This window comes from Enhydra lutris, unplaced genomic scaffold (assembly GCF_002288905.1).
Source record: "Enhydra lutris kenyoni isolate GAN:26980312 unplaced genomic scaffold, ASM228890v2 scaffoldscaffold68, whole genome shotgun sequence".
NCBI lineage: Eukaryota > Metazoa > Chordata > Mammalia > Carnivora > Mustelidae > Enhydra > Enhydra lutris.
This window is the reverse complement of record NW_019154152.1, coordinates 7,873,381-7,890,461: the sequence shown is the minus strand read 5'-3', so window position 1 is coordinate 7,890,461 and position 17,081 is coordinate 7,873,381. Positions and strand designations below refer to the sequence as shown.

At 49.7% G+C, this 17,081-nt stretch overlaps 1 protein-coding gene across 1 annotated transcript; it reads left to right on the top strand.

Annotated features, from left to right (window-relative positions):
* The first annotated feature begins 3,680 nt into the window (after positions 1–3,680).
* LOC111159502 (cholecystokinin B receptor) lies at positions 3,681–14,745 on the top strand. Its single transcript, XM_022522023.1, is given in 6 exon segments — positions 3,681–3,752; positions 3,754–3,832; positions 12,290–12,541; positions 12,686–12,938; positions 13,206–13,378; positions 13,597–14,745. Coding segments are annotated over 6 exon segments (1,368 nt in total). The 3' UTR covers positions 14,136–14,745.
* Positions 14,746–17,081: the final 2,336 nt, after the last annotated feature.

Sequence of the window (17,081 nt, the reverse complement as noted above, 5' to 3'; positions counted from 1 at the left end):
ACACCAGCTGCCATAGCGGTTACTCCAAATCTTTCTAAATCTTAACCAATTTCCAGCACTTCTACTTCCTTGAGTGGCTTGCAGGGGTCTGTATTTGCTACTTTCTGTGACTGAGAGGTGTGTTCATTTTCTATTGCTACTACAACAAATTACCATGAATTTGGAAGCTTAAAACAATATCCGCTTAGTAGGTTGTGGGCATGTGGGCCAAAAGTCTGGTACAGTATGGCTGGGTCCTCTGCTCAGGGTGTCACCAGGCAGAGGTTAAGGTGTCAGCCAGATGAAATTCTGTTCTGGGTTCTTGGGGAGGGAAATACCCACTTCCAAGCTCATTCTTGTCATTGGTAGAATCTAGTTCCATGTGGGCAAAAGACTAATGTTGCTGTTTTCTGGCTGGCTGTCAGCCAGAAGCTGCTCTCAGCTAGAGCCCACTCTCAGGTACCCATTCTGCACCCTGCTCCTTCCTCAAACCAGCCACAGGCCCTTGCATTTCTTACCACATGGCCCCGGCCCTCTTCAAGCCAACAACAGTGTGTCAAACCTTTCTTCAAATCTCTCTGATTTCCTTTTCTGCAGCCAAGCAGAGTAAATTCTTTTGACTCCGTTAGGACTCGTTGAATAATTTGTCTTGAGGTCAACTGATTAGTAACATTAATTACATAGGCAAAATCCCTTTTGTCATATAACAGGATCGTGAAGGTAGCAACTCATATTTCAGGTTCTACCCACGCTCTAGGGAAGGCGACTGTGCAAGACTGAGAATCCTTTGGTGCCATTTCATAATTCCGCCCACTACACAGGAGGGGAAACCAGGAAAAATGTCCCTGAGAAATGCTGATACCTTGAGCTGAGATGAGAAGGATGGCAGGAGTTAATTAGATAAGGAAGGAAAGTTTCCAGAGACCATGTGCAAAAGCCATGTAACTGGCAGAATATATCCAACAACAACAACAAAAATGGACTAAAGAAAGGCCAGTGTGTCTACAGGGAAGAGAACAAGAAGCACAGGGACTTGAAAGAAGCTAACCGGTTAGAGAGATCAGTAGGAGCCAGACCACACAGGCTTCGGAGACTCTGTGAAAAAGTTTTCTCTATCCCCAAAGCAAAGGTCTGAAGAGTGGCACAATCAGGTTTGTGTTCTGCACATATCACTCTGACTTTAAGGTGGAGGATGGATGAAAGGGCCATCAGTAAAAGGTGGTGGACCACAAGAAGCGAGGAGAACAGTGCAAGAAACAGTGGGAAATGTCGGCGCAGATGTAAGCATACCGATTCGAGGAACACTCAGTGGCTAAAATCAACAGGCTTCATGATGGATTGACTATGGGAGGGAGGCAGTTCTGTTCCCCAGGAAGCAGAGTCTGAGACAGAGATTACTGGGGAGGATGTTTACTAAGGAGTTCTCCTGGCGTCAAGACCTGTGCAAGAGCAAGGATGAAGGAAGGACCGGGTGAAGGCAGAAGCAGGCCAGTGATTCCATCCCCATAAAGGCCTTGGTCAACCCCGTGAGGAGCTGTGCACGTCTTTCAGAACTGTCCTCTGTCGGAGTGAGGAGGCTGAGCATCTGTGCTGAGCTGGTCACTGGAAGCAGGATGCCTCAGGAAGGGAACAGGATCTTGCCTGAGCAGTCATTCCTTGGCTCAGCCGACTCCCCAAGGGGCTGGGCAGTTGAGGACTGACTTCTCAAAGCTGCTCAGCAGCTGCAGAATAAATCCCTCGTACTTGGATAGGAGTCTGGGCTTTTGTCACAGCCTCTATTCCAGGTGAAGGTGCCTAAAGGAGTAAGGCAGCCAGGCTGATTTCTAAATTTCTGATTTGTGTATCGTCGCAGATGCACATAATCGTTGGCTTACCTGTCACTTTCCCCCAGGAGAGTGGGAGCTACTCGGACACGGGATGTATCAGACAACTAATACACAGCCCTACAGCTGGCACATACTTTGCTGAATAAGTGCATGCCCGTCTACTCCTATTTCCCCTCCCCTCTCTCTCCGACATTTCCTTTGCTTCCCTGTCCCCCAACCCTACCGTCATCCAATGTGGGAAAAGTCCAGCAGGTTATCTGAGATGCCACCTGTGCTGGAGCTGAACAAACAGCAAATCAGGCTCTTCTAGTCCAGGGCACTCTGATGGGGAAGGCAGGCAGTGCCAGGTGGGGGCTGTGGGGGGAGACAGGTGACATCCCCACCCACCTCAGGCTTAAATCCTCCTTCAGTGCCCCAGCCCCTATAAACTCAGTTCTTGCTGGAACAGGTCCTTTCCCAAGGACAAACTGGATAGGGGTCTCTGAATTCCCCATAAACTCAGACCTCATTCACAGTCTATCTGCTCTTTGACTGATGCCCCCATCTCCAGCAGATACTGCTGGGGGCCAGAGAGTGGAATTTTAAGGTCATGTTGGAGTTTCCTTGGAATAGAGAAGAATGGATAGCCAGCAGGGCTGAAATGTAAGTGGGGGCAAGTCCTGCCCCAGGAACTGAACCCACCACTTTGGTCCACTGCATGCCCCCTTAAACTTTGTTCCGGCTGCACCCCAGTGATCTGGCCCCCTTTTGGTCCCCTCTGGTGGGAACCTGACGCCCCACACAGGCTGCTCCACCTGCACAAAGAGCAAACAGTGAGCGTCAGTGTGTCGGTGTGGGTGGGCGCTGCCTGGAGACAGGAGAGCCAGCCCCCTCCTTTCCTCTTGTGCCAGTGCTGGGCAGACGCTGGAACCAAACCCCACCATCAGCCCAACCCTTCTCCGTTTATTCTAAGCAGTTCTCTCTGCTACCCAGGCTGCCTCACACCCAAGTCAGACTCTTCCTCCCCTCAGCCCTTTTGCGCGCCAAGACTCCCCAAGGACAAATGCTTCCCGCCACCAGCAGCCTCCCCACCCCACCGTCCTTGCCCGCTCTGGAGGGTTCCTTGGGAGCTTTGGCTGGAAGCCTGGGTGTTGCGCCCTGAGGTGGGAGGTGGAGGGTGTGGGGGCAGATGGAGGGGCTACTCCAGCCCCTTGGCGAGGAGATATAGGGAACTCTGTAGCGATAGTGTCGCGGTCACTGGAGCCACTGCGGCATGGTACAGAAACCCGCGGCTGATGCCACTCTGTTAAAAAGGCCACCTCCAGGTCCCCGACCCACCAGGGAAAAACGCTAGATCCCACAGCAGCCGCGCCCCACCCAAACCCTCTCACCCTCCTCCCCTCAACCCCGCCACCTCCCACCCTGCCACCCCTCCATCCACCCGTAACCCCCACCGCTACCCTCGCCAACACACGCACACAGGCGCGTACACACATACAAATACACACACACAGGCGCGCACACCCACTCCCAAGAATTCCTCCGAACCGGGACGGTGGTGAAGGGGAGTGGGCGGGAAGGAGATCTCTAGAAGACCGGAGCGAGAGAGTAGGGAGGGGGCGAGCCTGAAGGACAGTCCCGGTGGGTGGGGGGAGTGCGGATGTCCTGAGCGTAGGAGGGGGGCGGAGAGGCACCTGGCGGGACCGAGGCAGACTAGCCTGGGAGCGAGGCGAGCCTAGGCGGGGCGAACGGAGGAGGAGCGGCGGGGCAGGGGCCAAGGTTGGGGGCGGGGACCAGGCAAGGCGGAAGCCTCCGCCCGAACCGAGCGGGAGCAGGTGGAGCCGCAGCGGGACCCCTCCTGGCGGAGCGGCGGGAGGCGGTGGCTGGGCCAGGGCCATGGAGCTGCTAAAGCTGAATCGGAGCGCGCAGGGGTCCGGAACCGGGCCGGGGGCTTCCCTGTGCCGCCCGGGGGGGGGCCCTCCTCAACAGCAGCGGTGCGGGCAACCTCAGCTGCGAGCCCCCTCGCATCCGCGGAGCCGGGACACGAGGTGGGTGCCCCCCTAAACCCCCTCCACCAGCTCCTCCTTGCTGCACCCCACACTGATAGTGGCCCCCATTGCCTCCTCAAACGCCTACACCATCCCTTCACAGTCCTCCCTCTCAGTCCCCAAACAGCTCCCCCGACACTTCTGCCCTCTCCCCTCGCCCCCACCCCCACCCCAAGGCTCAAAAAAACTCCATCACAGCTTCATACCACCTGATAAGATCCCCTTCACGCCCCGGTCTCCGGGCCGCACCCAGAGCTACTGGTCACCCCCAAACACATAACACAGAGACTCCTTCTAGACACAGACGGTCAGGAAGCAAGGACCTCCTCTTGCCTGCCCTCCAGGTCTCTCTTCCTTTTAAATCCAGTTCATAGAGCCACAATAGGGAAGGAAAGAAAGAAAAGAAGGCAAGACTGGGAAAAAAGAAGAGGGCTGGTTGAAAGAAGGAGCACTATGGAAGGCTTACATGGGAAGTTAGAGTTATAATCTCCAGTATCCCCCACCCCAACCCCCAGCCTTCCCAAAAGAGATCTTCAAACCTGAGTTAGGCTGGACACTGGGGGCTGCTCCCTAGAGCTGCATGTCTCCATTTTACTCCTCCTCAAATCCTCCTGCCTCCCAAGGTAGGAATTCTAATCAAGGCTCTGTCCCCTCTCTCTTTCTGTTTTCAAGTCCCTTCCAAGCCCCTTTTCCAACCTGCCTCTCCTGAGGTTTCTTCCTCTTAGAGCCTGACTTCGCCCTTTTTCTCCTATCCCTTGTGCCACCATCTCCCCCCACCACCCCCACTGCTTCCACTTACTCAGTCCCCAAAATGACTTTCCCTCCTCCCACAGGCCAACAGCCGCATTTTCTTGATAACCCAGCTCACTATATATGTTTTCTCTTCCTGCACCTTTTCTTTCCTTAAATGTCTTCTGGACACCTACTGTTGTAGCTGGGCTAAATGCTGGGGACACAGGAATGAAAGAGACCCAGTCCAGACCCTCATCTGTCCATAGTCAAGTGCAAAGGGGAGACAAACCAGCGGGAAAATAATAGTCAGCATGAGAAGTCCCAGGAGAGCATCTGAATTGTGGGCACCCAAAGGAGATGGAATCCAAGAACTTCCTAGATGAGGGAGCCCAGGACCTGGGTCTTGAAGTAGGGAGTTCAGTAGGCAGAAAAGAAAGGAGGGGGATTCCAAGAGATGGAACAGTGCTGAGCATAAGGAAATTATTCCATGTTCAAGAAAGGAAAATGAGTATTTGAGTAAATACTTGAGTATTTACCCCCACAAAATAATGTATGTTTTCTCAGACTCGTTGTTACACACTCTCACTTAGATTCTTTCATTCAACAAATATTTATTGAACCAGAGTTAGTGCAAGGCACCAAAATGAACAGTTCCTATTTCATGGAGCTCACAGTTTAGTGGAAGAGACAGACAAGCAGGGAATTGCAGCACAAAGTGGGACTGTGCCTTAGGAAGGCTGTGGGAACAAAGAAAAGGAGTCCTAGCCTAGCCTAGCTTAGCCTTGGGAATCAAAGTTGGCCTCCTGAGGAATAACTGAATAAAAATAAAAAAGACGAGGGAGAGCCAGATACATGAAGGGGCCAGAATGGCCAAAAGCATTCTAAGCAGAGGAACAGTATTGATTAAGCTCCCAAAGTTTAAATCGGTGGTACTTCCCTTCAGTGTGTCAGTTTCTGAGAGCCTGAAACACACACCATAAGAGAGGAAAAAGCAACACTCAGGATTAAGACCAGCCTAGAGGGTTTACGAAGAGCTTCACAGACCTGGCTAAGGAGTGTGGATTTTTTTCTAAGAATTTATTTATTTATTTGAGAAAGTAAGCACAAGCTGGGTGGAGGGACAGAGAGGGAGAAGCAGACTCCCCACTGAGCAGGGAGCCCCATGACTCAGGGGCTCGATCTCAGGACCCTGAAATCATGACCTGAGCCAAACACAGACGCTTTACCCCGAAAGGGATGGAGCCACCCAGGCACCCCAGGAGAGTAGATTTTTATCCTGAGGGCAATGGCAACTGCTGAAAGGCTCAGTAGTACAGCCTGAATAAGTTCTGTAGTAGAGAGGATGGATTGGAGTAGAAGACATGAAAGGTGGGGGCTGGGGAGACAGTTTAGAAGGCTATTATACTACTCTGGTGAAAGACGATGTGGGCTTAGACTAAGGTATTTGCAGTGGGGATGGAGAGAAGTGGGTGGATTTGAGAGACACTTCTGGAAGTGGAAACAACAGAACATGGTGATTCATTAGAAATGGAGAGGGAGGAAGAGGTCAAGGGATGACATCTCGGTCTCTGGCTTGAACAATTGGATGGATGTTGGTGCTATATCATGAGAAAGAGAAGAAAGGGACAGAAACCAGGTTTGAAGGAGAAGATTATAAATTCAATTTGGAATCCACTGAGTTTAAATGCTGGTGATATACCGAGGTGGGATTGGCCAGTGAGCTGTCAAATCTTGTGGTCAGGAACTTAGGGGAGAGGTACCAGCTGGAAATATAGACCTGAAAGGTCTTTGCGTATAGGAGGTAATGGAAGGCATGGGAACAGATAAAGTCATACAAAGACTGTGCAGGATGAAAAGAAAAGAGGGCCTAGGGCAGGATCCTGAAGAAGACCAATACTTAAAAACCGGTGAAGGAAGGAGAGAGCCCATGACAAAACCAACAGAGAAACAAGAAGACAAGGAAAAGACTTCAAGCAAGATGGGATAAGTGATGTCAAATGCTGCTGATATAAGTCTAATAAGGACAGAACAGCATCCTTCAGATCCAGTAACAAGGACCTCCTATCAAGGAGGCTTTATGGGTGTTAAGGTCTGGCTACAGTAGGTTGAAGTTTGGGACAATGGGGGAGGGGATTCTGAAAAGTGAACCAGGGTGTGTAGACAAAACTTTCTGAAAGTTTGATAGGGAGAGAGAGGCAAAGAAAAAAATAGGATAGTGCTAGAAATAGCATGGGGTTGAGGAATGGTGTATGGGGTGGGGGAGTTGTCTTCGGGTGTGTGTGTGTGTGTGTGTGTGCGCGCGTGCACGTGCACGTGTGCACAGTAGAGGCAAGAGTCTTTTTTAAATGTTGATGCAGAATGGGCCAAGAGAGAAGAAGACTGAAGGTATAGCTGAGAGCAGGGATAGTCAACAGAGCAGGGGACCCTGAGAAAGCATAACATGAAATGATTAAGAGCACAGGTGCAAGAATTGGCCTTGCTCATCTGGATGTTGTTATCCACAGAGTTAGTTGGCTGTTGCCCAGGCAGTCAGAAGTTACCCACAGAGACCATTAGCCTCTCACTCAGATATTATCCCCACAGATGCCTGTTAGTCAGGCTCACTCCAGTGTTACCAGTAGAAATGTAGATTTTACCCACATTAGTCTTTCTTTTTTTTTTTTTTTTTTTTTTTTTGAGATATATTAGAGAGAAAGAGAGTACATAGGCACACAGAGGGAAAGGGGGAGGAAGAAGCAGACTCCCAGCTGAGCAAGGAGCCCAGTGCAGGACTCGATCCCTGGACCATGGGACCATGACCTGAGCGGAAGGCAGAAGTTCAGCTGACTAAGCCACCCAGGCGCCCCACCCACATTAGTCTTACCTGTTACCCACACAGACCTGAGTGCTAATGCTCACTCGGGTGCTGCCCACTGAAAAAGAGATGTCACCCACAGTTACTTGAACATTGCCCACATTATTTAGATGTCACTCATCCACCAAACACACTTGCTTTCGTTTTATCATCCACACATAGATATTGCCCGTGGTCCCCTAAACAACATTTTCCAGATACTACTCATAAAAATCACAGGCGTTACTCTCACGCATTCAGATATTATCCACAAAGACCCAAATGCTACCTGTGTTCGCTCAGGCGCTCAGTTACTGTACTCGGTCAGATTCATATCTCAGCTAATATCTTAACGTGTTAACATCTCACATCCATACGCACTTAATTATTGCCCACACATACTTGGATATTACTTCTGCTTACTCAGCTGCTACCGTCATCACTTGGATACTCCCCCATTCACATTCAGACCTCTGGATGTAATCCATGTTTCCTGAAGTTGTTATCTACAAAATGAGATGTTATCCACAAACGTATCTACAGATACTACTCTCGTTCACTCAAATGTGACAACTGGCCTTGCTCTTGCTCTTGCTCACCACAGCAGCACCTACACTAACATTGGAACCAATGTTACGACACTTGCTCGGATATTATCTAAACCTACATGTATCCCCCACTCAATCAGGCATTACCTACAGACACCTAGCTGTTACCCTTCTCACACCTTGTCCACAAAAATAGGTATTACTCTCACCCACCCAGGTATTATCTCAAAAATTAAACTGTTACCCAATTTTCACTCTGATATTAACTACACATCCTTCCACATTATTTCTGCCCCCTCAGTTAGTACCCCATATGCCCAGCTATTATCTACAATCAGATGCTATCCGTGCTCCCACAGACACATGGGTATTACCTTGATGTCTGTGTTCATGGGTGACCAGATCTAACATACCAGTGGAAGGCAGGATTTGAGGCATCAGCAGCTTCAGTGTCATTTCTTATAAAGTCCTGATTTTTGTTTTACGGCACATTATCTGGATTTTTGTGCTTATACTTCTCTGCCATCATCTGGACAGAACAAATGTAGATTCCCTAGACCCCAGAAGCAGAAATGAGCTGTCACAGTCTTCTGAGTTCTCTGGCTCAGCAGGACGATGCCCACAGGTCATATCTATAATATTAGATAATAGGCATGATATCTGCCTCTCCCATTCTTTCACCACTACCTTAAGTTGCCAGTTGTTGAAGCCACTGTGATCACTCCTATTCCACCACACAAATGCATAGGGATGCATAAATACAGACAGAAATACACACACAAGTCTTCCTTCCAGTTGCTTTTTTGTCACTTTTGAGAAAACTATTAGACTTTTATTTATTTATGTATGTGTGTATTTAAGTAGGTTCCATGCCCAGCATGGAGCCAAACACAGGGCTTGAACTCACCACACTGAGATCAAGACCTGAGCTAAAATCAAGAGTTGGATGCTTAACAGAATGAACCACCCAGGCATCCTACTAATAGACTATTTTTACAGAAGTTTCAAGTTTACAGGAAAACTGAATGGAAAGCACAAGGAGTTCTCTCTCTCTCTCTCTCTCTCTCTCTCACACACACACACACACACAATTTCCCCTATTTATAATATTTATATTAAGCCAAAACATTTGTTATATTTGATAACCTAATATTGATATATTGGCAACTAAATTCCACAGTGTACATTAGGGGTTCACTCTTTTTGTTATATATTCTATGGGTTGTTTTTTTTAATATTTTATTTATTTATTTGACAGAGATCACAAGTGGCCAGAGAGGCAGGCTGAGAGAGAGGGGGAAGCAGGCTCCCCACTGAGCAGAGAGCCAGATGCAGGGCTCGATCCCAGGACCTGGGATCATGACCTGAGCCAAAGGCAGAGGCTTTAACCCACTGAGCCACTCTTGCGCCCCTATTCTATGGGTTTCAACAAATGTGTAATAACATCTAGCTACCATAGTACCATAAAGAATAGTTTCACTGCTCTAAAAATCCTGTGCTCTACCTTTTCACCCCTCCTTCCCCCTCCTCAGACTCCTAGTTCTAAGATTTCTTTTTCACTTCTCCTAATGGTTCAACAGCAAAGACTTGGAGAGATAGCGGTGGCTGGAAGGTGATAGCTGGGAATGCCCAGCAAAACCGCAAAGTGCTGGGCAATTTTACTGGGACTCTAGTTTTCTGGAGACCCACGCAAATTGGGACCTTCATAAGGGTGGGCATAGTCTCATTTTTCTGCTCTACCAACTTCAAGGACACACATGGGACACATCAATTGGATGAATGAATGAGAAAGGTGCTTTCTATACTTTAGAGTGCTATACCAACTTGATTGATTCAAGAATTAGGAGCTGAAGGAGTGTCTGGGTGGCTCATTCATTTAAACGCCCGGCTCTTGATGTCAGCTGAGGTCATGATCTCAGGGTCCTGGGATGAAGCGTGGGCTTTGGGCTCTCTGCTCAGTGGGGAGTCTGCTTAAGGATTCTCTCTCTCCCTCTCCTTCTGTCTCGCCCCCCTTCTTTCTCTCTCTTTCTCTCTCAAATAAATAAATTCTAAAAAAAAAAAAAAAAAAAAAAGAAGAAGAAGAAAGAAAAAAAAGCGAGAACTATTTGAAAAGAGACATCCAGGGAAGAATCTGAGAAAGATGATAGAACTAGAGAGAGTAAGGAAAGGGGTGGGTTGGGGGAAGAAGAGTGCACTGAGAAGAGACACAAAAAGTATGGGATAGACTACCAGCTCTTTTCCTGGGTCCAAGGACCTCTCTGACAGAGCTCTCCCTCATAAATGTTCTTTATTTACACACACACACCCTTCAGATTTGCTACACATAAGCCTTCCTTGCAGAGAGGGTGACATGAGTCTCCCGAGAAACAGAGACAGAGAGAAGAGGGCATGCTGGAGCTTTAGAGGCACAGAGGTGAAGCATGAATGGAGAAGGACAAAGCAGGTGCATTTGTGTGTAAAGTGACAGTTTCATTCAAAATCCATTAGCCAGCATGTGTGAACACCTCCCATATGCAAAAAATACTACTCTAAGTGTCAAGGGTAGGCTGAAGAACAAGATGGGCCCTGCCCCCGTCCTCAAGAAGCTCAGAGTCCAGTGAGGGAGAGTTAAACATAATACAGCGAGCAATGCCACACTGGAGTACAGAGAGGCAGGAAAAGGCACTGAGATTGAGATTTGATTGGGAGGAGGCAGCATTATGAATGACAGAGGGGTGAGGAATTAGTAGGAGGCAGAGCATTTTAGAGATCTGGAGACTCGGCTGCCATTCTAATTCAGCATCTTACTTACCTGTGTGATCTGAGCAAGTAATGTCACTGCTGGGTTCTGTTCAAGGATCTCTTGTAAACAGTGTGCACTGGATGCCTGAAACCATTTCTGAGTAAGTTGGTTATTGTTATGAAAATAGTTTAATTCAGAGCCTATGGCAAGAGTCAATGTATGGGGTTGCAGAAAGGGGGGCTACCCCTCTGGGCCCTTCCTTCCCCACAACCTGAAAGGCTCTGTCTCTGCCCTCTCTCCCTTCCAGCTCTAGTCTCCCTCATGCTGAGGCCATGGGTTTGAATGACTGAGTCCAACTTAATTCAATTAAATTTCATTTGGGTCTGCTTGGCTGTGATGAATCCATCCCCCAATAGACAATGACACAAATGAATGGGGTCAGCCCTCTGTCTAGCCCAACAACACTAGTGTCGCCCCTGTGAGCTCCCACAGCACTTTGTATATTCTTCAACGTCACTCCTTATCACACAGTGTGGCACTTAAATCTGTCTATATATCCAAGTTTCCCTCTAGATCATGGGCTTGCACATGGCAGGGAATTTGTCATGTTCATCTCTTTGTCCCTAGTGCCTAGCATAAAGGAGTCCTCTGTACATGTTTGTTGAGTGAGAATGAATGTTTGGAGATAATTAAAATACAAGGCAGAAAAGAAAAAGCATTCTAATAGATACCTAAGGAACACGAATGGGTTAGAGGAAGGAGAGATTAACTCCAAATGAGGCATCTAGAAAGTCCTTACAGAAGAGGGGGCTATTCATCCGAGTCTTGAAGGGCAAGAGCAAATAGGAATTTACCAGATACAGAAAATGAGTTTGTGATGGGGGCTGGTGAAAGAACATTCCAGACTGAGAAATCCATGTTAGCGAGGGAGGAAGTCATGAGTGTGCATGAAGCCTTCAAGAAACTGAGTCATCGGGTGGCTTAAGTGGGTGCTTTGCAAGAGGAGATGAGCGGGAGGAAGAGGACAGTTCTCAGAGGATCTGGAAGACGTGCCAGAGGAATGCAGATAGTACAGAGCAGGTGAAGGGGTTTGATTTTTTTGTGTGTTTTTTGTTTGTTTCATTTTTAGACAATAAGGACATGACCTGACCTGTGTTTCAAAAGGTGGTGGGTGGTCAACAGTGCCAAATGCTACAGGGAGATCAAGTAAAATAAGCTGAGAAGAGACCTTTGGATTTGGCAGTTAAATCTTCATGATCTTGGGAAGAAGTGTCCAAATGGTCATGGAGGAGACAGATGGGGCACTGGACTGTAATGGACTGAGGGGTGAATGAGGAGATCCAGATAATCCTTTCAAGAAATTGAGCTGTAAAGAGAAGGGAGATTTTGGAGCAAAGCTTGAGAAGCGACAAACTTTCTCAAGGAGGAGTCAAGCCAATTTCACTAAGCCTCAAGGGGTTAGAAGCCTGGAGGATTCAAGTTCTCCACCGTGTGGGAGGAGGTGTTTCTGGGAGGCAGAGGGATCTAGCTGGGTAGCCCAGGTGGGGAATATGTGGGCTTGGAGGGTCTGGCTGAGTGAGAGCCAGACTCCCTACTGCCACTTCTCCCTTTTCCTAATCCAGAATTGGAGCTGGCCATTAGGGTCACCCTTTATGCAGTGATCTTTCTGATGAGTGTTGGAGGAAATGTGCTCATCATCGTGGTCTTGGGACTGAGCCGCCGCCTGAGGACTGTCACCAACGCCTTCCTGCTCTCACTGGCAGTCAGCGACCTCCTGCTGGCTGTGGCTTGCATGCCCTTCACCCTCCTGCCCAATCTCATGGGCACGTTCATCTTTGGCACAGTCGTCTGTAAGGCGGTTTCCTACCTCATGGGTAGGTGAGACAACCCCCTGCCCCTCCCTTTCCTAAAGTCCTTGCCATACATAAGGGTCTTTCCCTGTGGGGGCTGAGAAAATCACACTGGTTGAGTGTGTGACACAAGTTTCCTAAGTGACCCCTTCCTCTTCCCTTATTTAGGGGTGTCTGTGAGTGTGTCCACACTGAGCCTCGTGGCCATCGCCCTGGAGCGATACAGTGCCATCTGTCGACCACTGCAGGCACGCGTGTGGCAGACGCGTTCCCACGCAGCTCGTGTGATTATAGCCACATGGATGCTCTCTGGACTGCTCATGGTGCCCTACCCAGTGTACACCGTGGTGCAGCCAGCAGGAGCGTCCCGTGTGCTGCAGTGCGTGCATCGCTGGCCCAATGCACGTGTCCGCCAAACCTGGTGAGGTTGCTCATTACCTATTCCTAGGAATTCCCTTCTCCGTCTCCATCAGTTGCTTACTACCAGTCCCCAGAATCCTCCTCCAATACTCCAATTACCTTTCCGCTCCCACCACCCTGATTCCCATTTGGCGCCGCTCTCCAGTTCTCTAGCCCTTCCCAACAGCACCCCCAAATCTTAGTTCTATCCCAGCCCTAGAAATCCCTGGCTCTTCCTCCATCGCTGATTCCAGGTGGACAGATACTGTGTGATGTGCTCTGTCTCCAGGTCGGTACTGCTGCTCCTGCTTCTGTTCTTCGTCCCGGGTGTGGTTATGGCTGTGGCCTACGGACTCATCTCCCGTGAGCTCTACTTAGGGCTTCGCTTTGATGAAGACAGTGACAACGAGAGCCAGAGCCGAGTCCGAAGCCAAGAAGGGCTGCGGAATGGGGCGGGACCAGGTGCGTGAAATCCAGCCACCCACCCCCACCCCCACCCCGTCCCTGTTCTTGGGAAGCAGCAGCGGGGCCTAGAGGGGGTGGAGCAGAAAGGAGCCGGAGTAGGCAAAGAGGCTGGAACTAGGGGTCTGGTGGGGGTGAGGGTGGGGCTGGGGCTGGGGCTGGGGCTGGAGGTTGAGAGAACTCAGCCCGAGGCTCTGACCACCATCCTCTGTGCCCAGGTCCCGCCCACCCGACTGGGCGTTGCCGGTTGGGGAATGGGCTGGCTGGCGAGGACGGTGACGGCTGCTACGTGCAGCTTCCGCGCTCCCGGCAGACCCTGGAGCTGTCCGCGCTGACCGCGCCCACTCCTGGGCCAGGATATGGCCCCCGGCCCTACCAGGCCAAGCTGTTGGCTAAGAAGCGCGTGGTGCGGATGTTGCTGGTGATTGTTGTGCTTTTTTTCCTGTGTTGGTTGCCACTGTACAGCGCCAACACGTGGCGTGCCTTCGACAGCTCTGGCGCACACCGCGCACTTTCAGGGGCGCCGATCTCTTTCATCCACTTGCTCAGCTACGCCTCAGCCTGTGTCAACCCCCTGGTCTACTGCTTCATGCACCGTCGCTTTCGCCAGGCCTGCCTTGAGACGTGTGCCCGCTGCTGCCCCAGGCCTCCACGCGCTCGCCCCAGGCCTCTTCCCGATGAGGACCCTCCCACCCCTTCCATTGCTTCACTGTCCAGACTGAGCTACACCACCATCAGCACACTAGGGCCTGGCTGAGGCGCAGAGGAGGAGCGGAGGCTGAGGCGGGACACCCCCATTCCTACAAGCAGGGACCCATCCAGACACACAAGAGACACACACCCACTGACACAAGAGACACACACCCACTGACACCCAAAAGCATGGACTAATCCCAGTGCGTGTGCACATGCACACACAAGCACAGTTAGCTTACCTGACACAAACTAAACTCCCACACAGGAAATTAGGCACACTCTTGATATGGGACTGAGCCTGGCGCACACAAACATGGCACTGACCTTAGACATACACACACACAGCATCCCTAGCAATGGACTATCCGTACTTAGCGGAAACGCAGGGAGGCTGGCCTGCCTCTCGTATACACACAGTAATGGCACTGATTCTTTAAGGCTCCGGATCCGGGCACAGTACCAAGTCCTGAGATGCTCCAGGCCACCCCCAGTTTGACCTCACAGTGCCCTTCCCCATTTCAGCACTGAAAATACCACCCAGCCTAATCTCACACCTCCCTGACCCAACAGATTGTTCTGCACTGAAAAGTCCCTTCATTCCTTTCCAGTTCCATACTATGGCCGTGCCCCTCTTCCCTCACCCAAACTCTTTGAGAAATAAAAATGACTTGGCTTCCTCCTGAACTTCCTTTCTGGACTTTTTCTGGGGGACAGATGAGGGGCACAGGGTTTTGTAGAATACTCCCTGTCAGGTCCCTCTTCCTGCTGCTCGCTCCTGTGCATGACCACCTGCCAAGAAGCCCATGGTCTGAGGCTCGAGGGGGATGTGGGTATTTTCTCTGGGTCGTCATCCTGGACTCACCTAAACGCCAGTGTCATACACGGTAGCTGGGCGTAGGGGTTGCAGTAGGATATCCATGATATATGATATATATCCTAGCATATTCTCCTGAAGCTGTGCCACTGCGAAGATACTATATTAATAGATACTTACTCAAATTTAATTGACATGGTATGAGGAAACACTGTATAATAAGCTTTGGTTTATTTGATGTGTGTTTGCAACACCAGGGTTCAAATCATGATAGGTGTACAGAGGTTAAAGAGTGGGACATTTTTTATGCACTCTTCTCTGCGTCAGAATCTGGCTAAGCTTCTGCCTGTGGAAACACCTTTACTGGCCAGCAACAAAGCGGGGAGGCGGATACTGGATCCAAACAGGAGGAATCCCAGAGCCTGGCCCCCTTTTGATTGTAAGACTGATCCAGCCCCAGAAAGAGGCAAGAGACAGCAACATCATCCCTCCACACACACACACAATGACAGGGAAGAACAGATGCCCTCACCAGAGAACATACATGATAATCAGAAATATGATATGTCGGGAGGCTTTCTTGACACTTCGTCTTGTGACAGATGGGGAAACTGAGACTCAGAGCAGGAAAGAATACAATAAATGAGAACAAGGCAGAAAAAATCGTACTGAAGTAGACACTGAGCTAGAGATGGGAAAGAAACCATCAGGAGGCAGACCTAAGTTTTGTGAGGCCTGGCGCTTATAAAACTGGGTGTCTTTTTTTTTTTTTTTTTTTTTAATGAAAAAGAATAGAAAATGCTAGGACACTGACCAGGGCCTTGGAAGGTGCCTGTGCAGTGAGGAGCCCTGAGATTCAAGGCTCACTGACCTCACAGACAGTACCACCTCCAACTCCTCCCACTAACTAGGCTGGACAAAGGCCCGGTGGAGTGAAGGACAGTGAGAAAGGAGAGTGGTCTTCTGTTTACCAGTGCTGAGGCTGCTCCCATCCATCCTTTCTACAGGGCCCTGGGCTGTAAGAGGCAGGACGCAGGAAGAAAGGGAGGGAGAAAGCGTTCCAAGCTGTCAACGACAACAGTGCTGGTTAAAAATAGAATCCCAGCTGGTCTGACTTGCTGAAGGCAAGATATTGGGCCTTTCTCTCTCATGCCAACTTTTCCAGAGGGTGGAAATAGGGTTGCTCATACGCTTTGTCACACTCTCAAGGAGATTGCCTTGATGATACTGCTCTACTGTCAGCCCCTCCAGCTGGGGCCTGGGCTCCTGATGACCACCAGATGGCAGTGGGAAGCTCCATGGGGTAGGGCTCCAAGTCCAGCCTCAGCCTGGAGTATGAGCTGAAGTCCTGTGGCCCAGGGCTAGCCTAGAACCTAGCACAAAAGCACGGCCTGAATAACATGATTTCACACAGTGTGGTGAATAACATGATTTCACACACAGTGTGGCCCTTTGGTCTACAGAATACTTACACATCCATCACCTCCACCCCCCCAACCCCCACCCCAGGCCCTGTCTAGTGACCTTATGTGGAATCTCAGGGACTTCCCTTCCATTTTCTATCTTTTGAAATCTGTCAAACATTTCAGATCAATTTAGTATCTCTGTCTCTACAAAGTCCTTTTTGGTCATCCTCAAAAAGCTTATCTGTTCCTATAGTACTTACTGCTTTCTCTCTTCAATCATTCATTCGTGTTCCTTCCTGGTTTCTGATACTGGGCTGGGAACAGTGTGATGTGGTGGGAAGATGACAGAGCCTGGGCTGGAAGGCGGGGGTGACAGAGGGGGAGGGTGGGAAATCTAGCACTTCTCGGGGCCATGTGACAGGCGTCTTACATACACCAATTCACTTCATTCTCAGACCTCTCCTACAGAATATTTCTCTTAGACAGAAGAGGAGGGTGAAGCTGAGAAAGCTTAGTGGAGTTACCTGAGGTCCTGCGCTTGGAATGTGGGCAACACTAAGCTCAGGTGGTGCCTACCTCCAAAACCTTTGCTCTTCCCAGCCATGCTGTGTTGTTTTTGAAGCCTTAAAGACCTGGGTTACAATGAGCCCGACCTGCCTTTTAAAAGTTGGGTGATTTTGTGCAAGTTCTCTCAATGGCTCAGTCTCAGCTATTAACCAGGGATGATTACATTAACTTCTGTGATATGTGACTTATAATAAGAAATATACATTCAGTCTTCATCCCC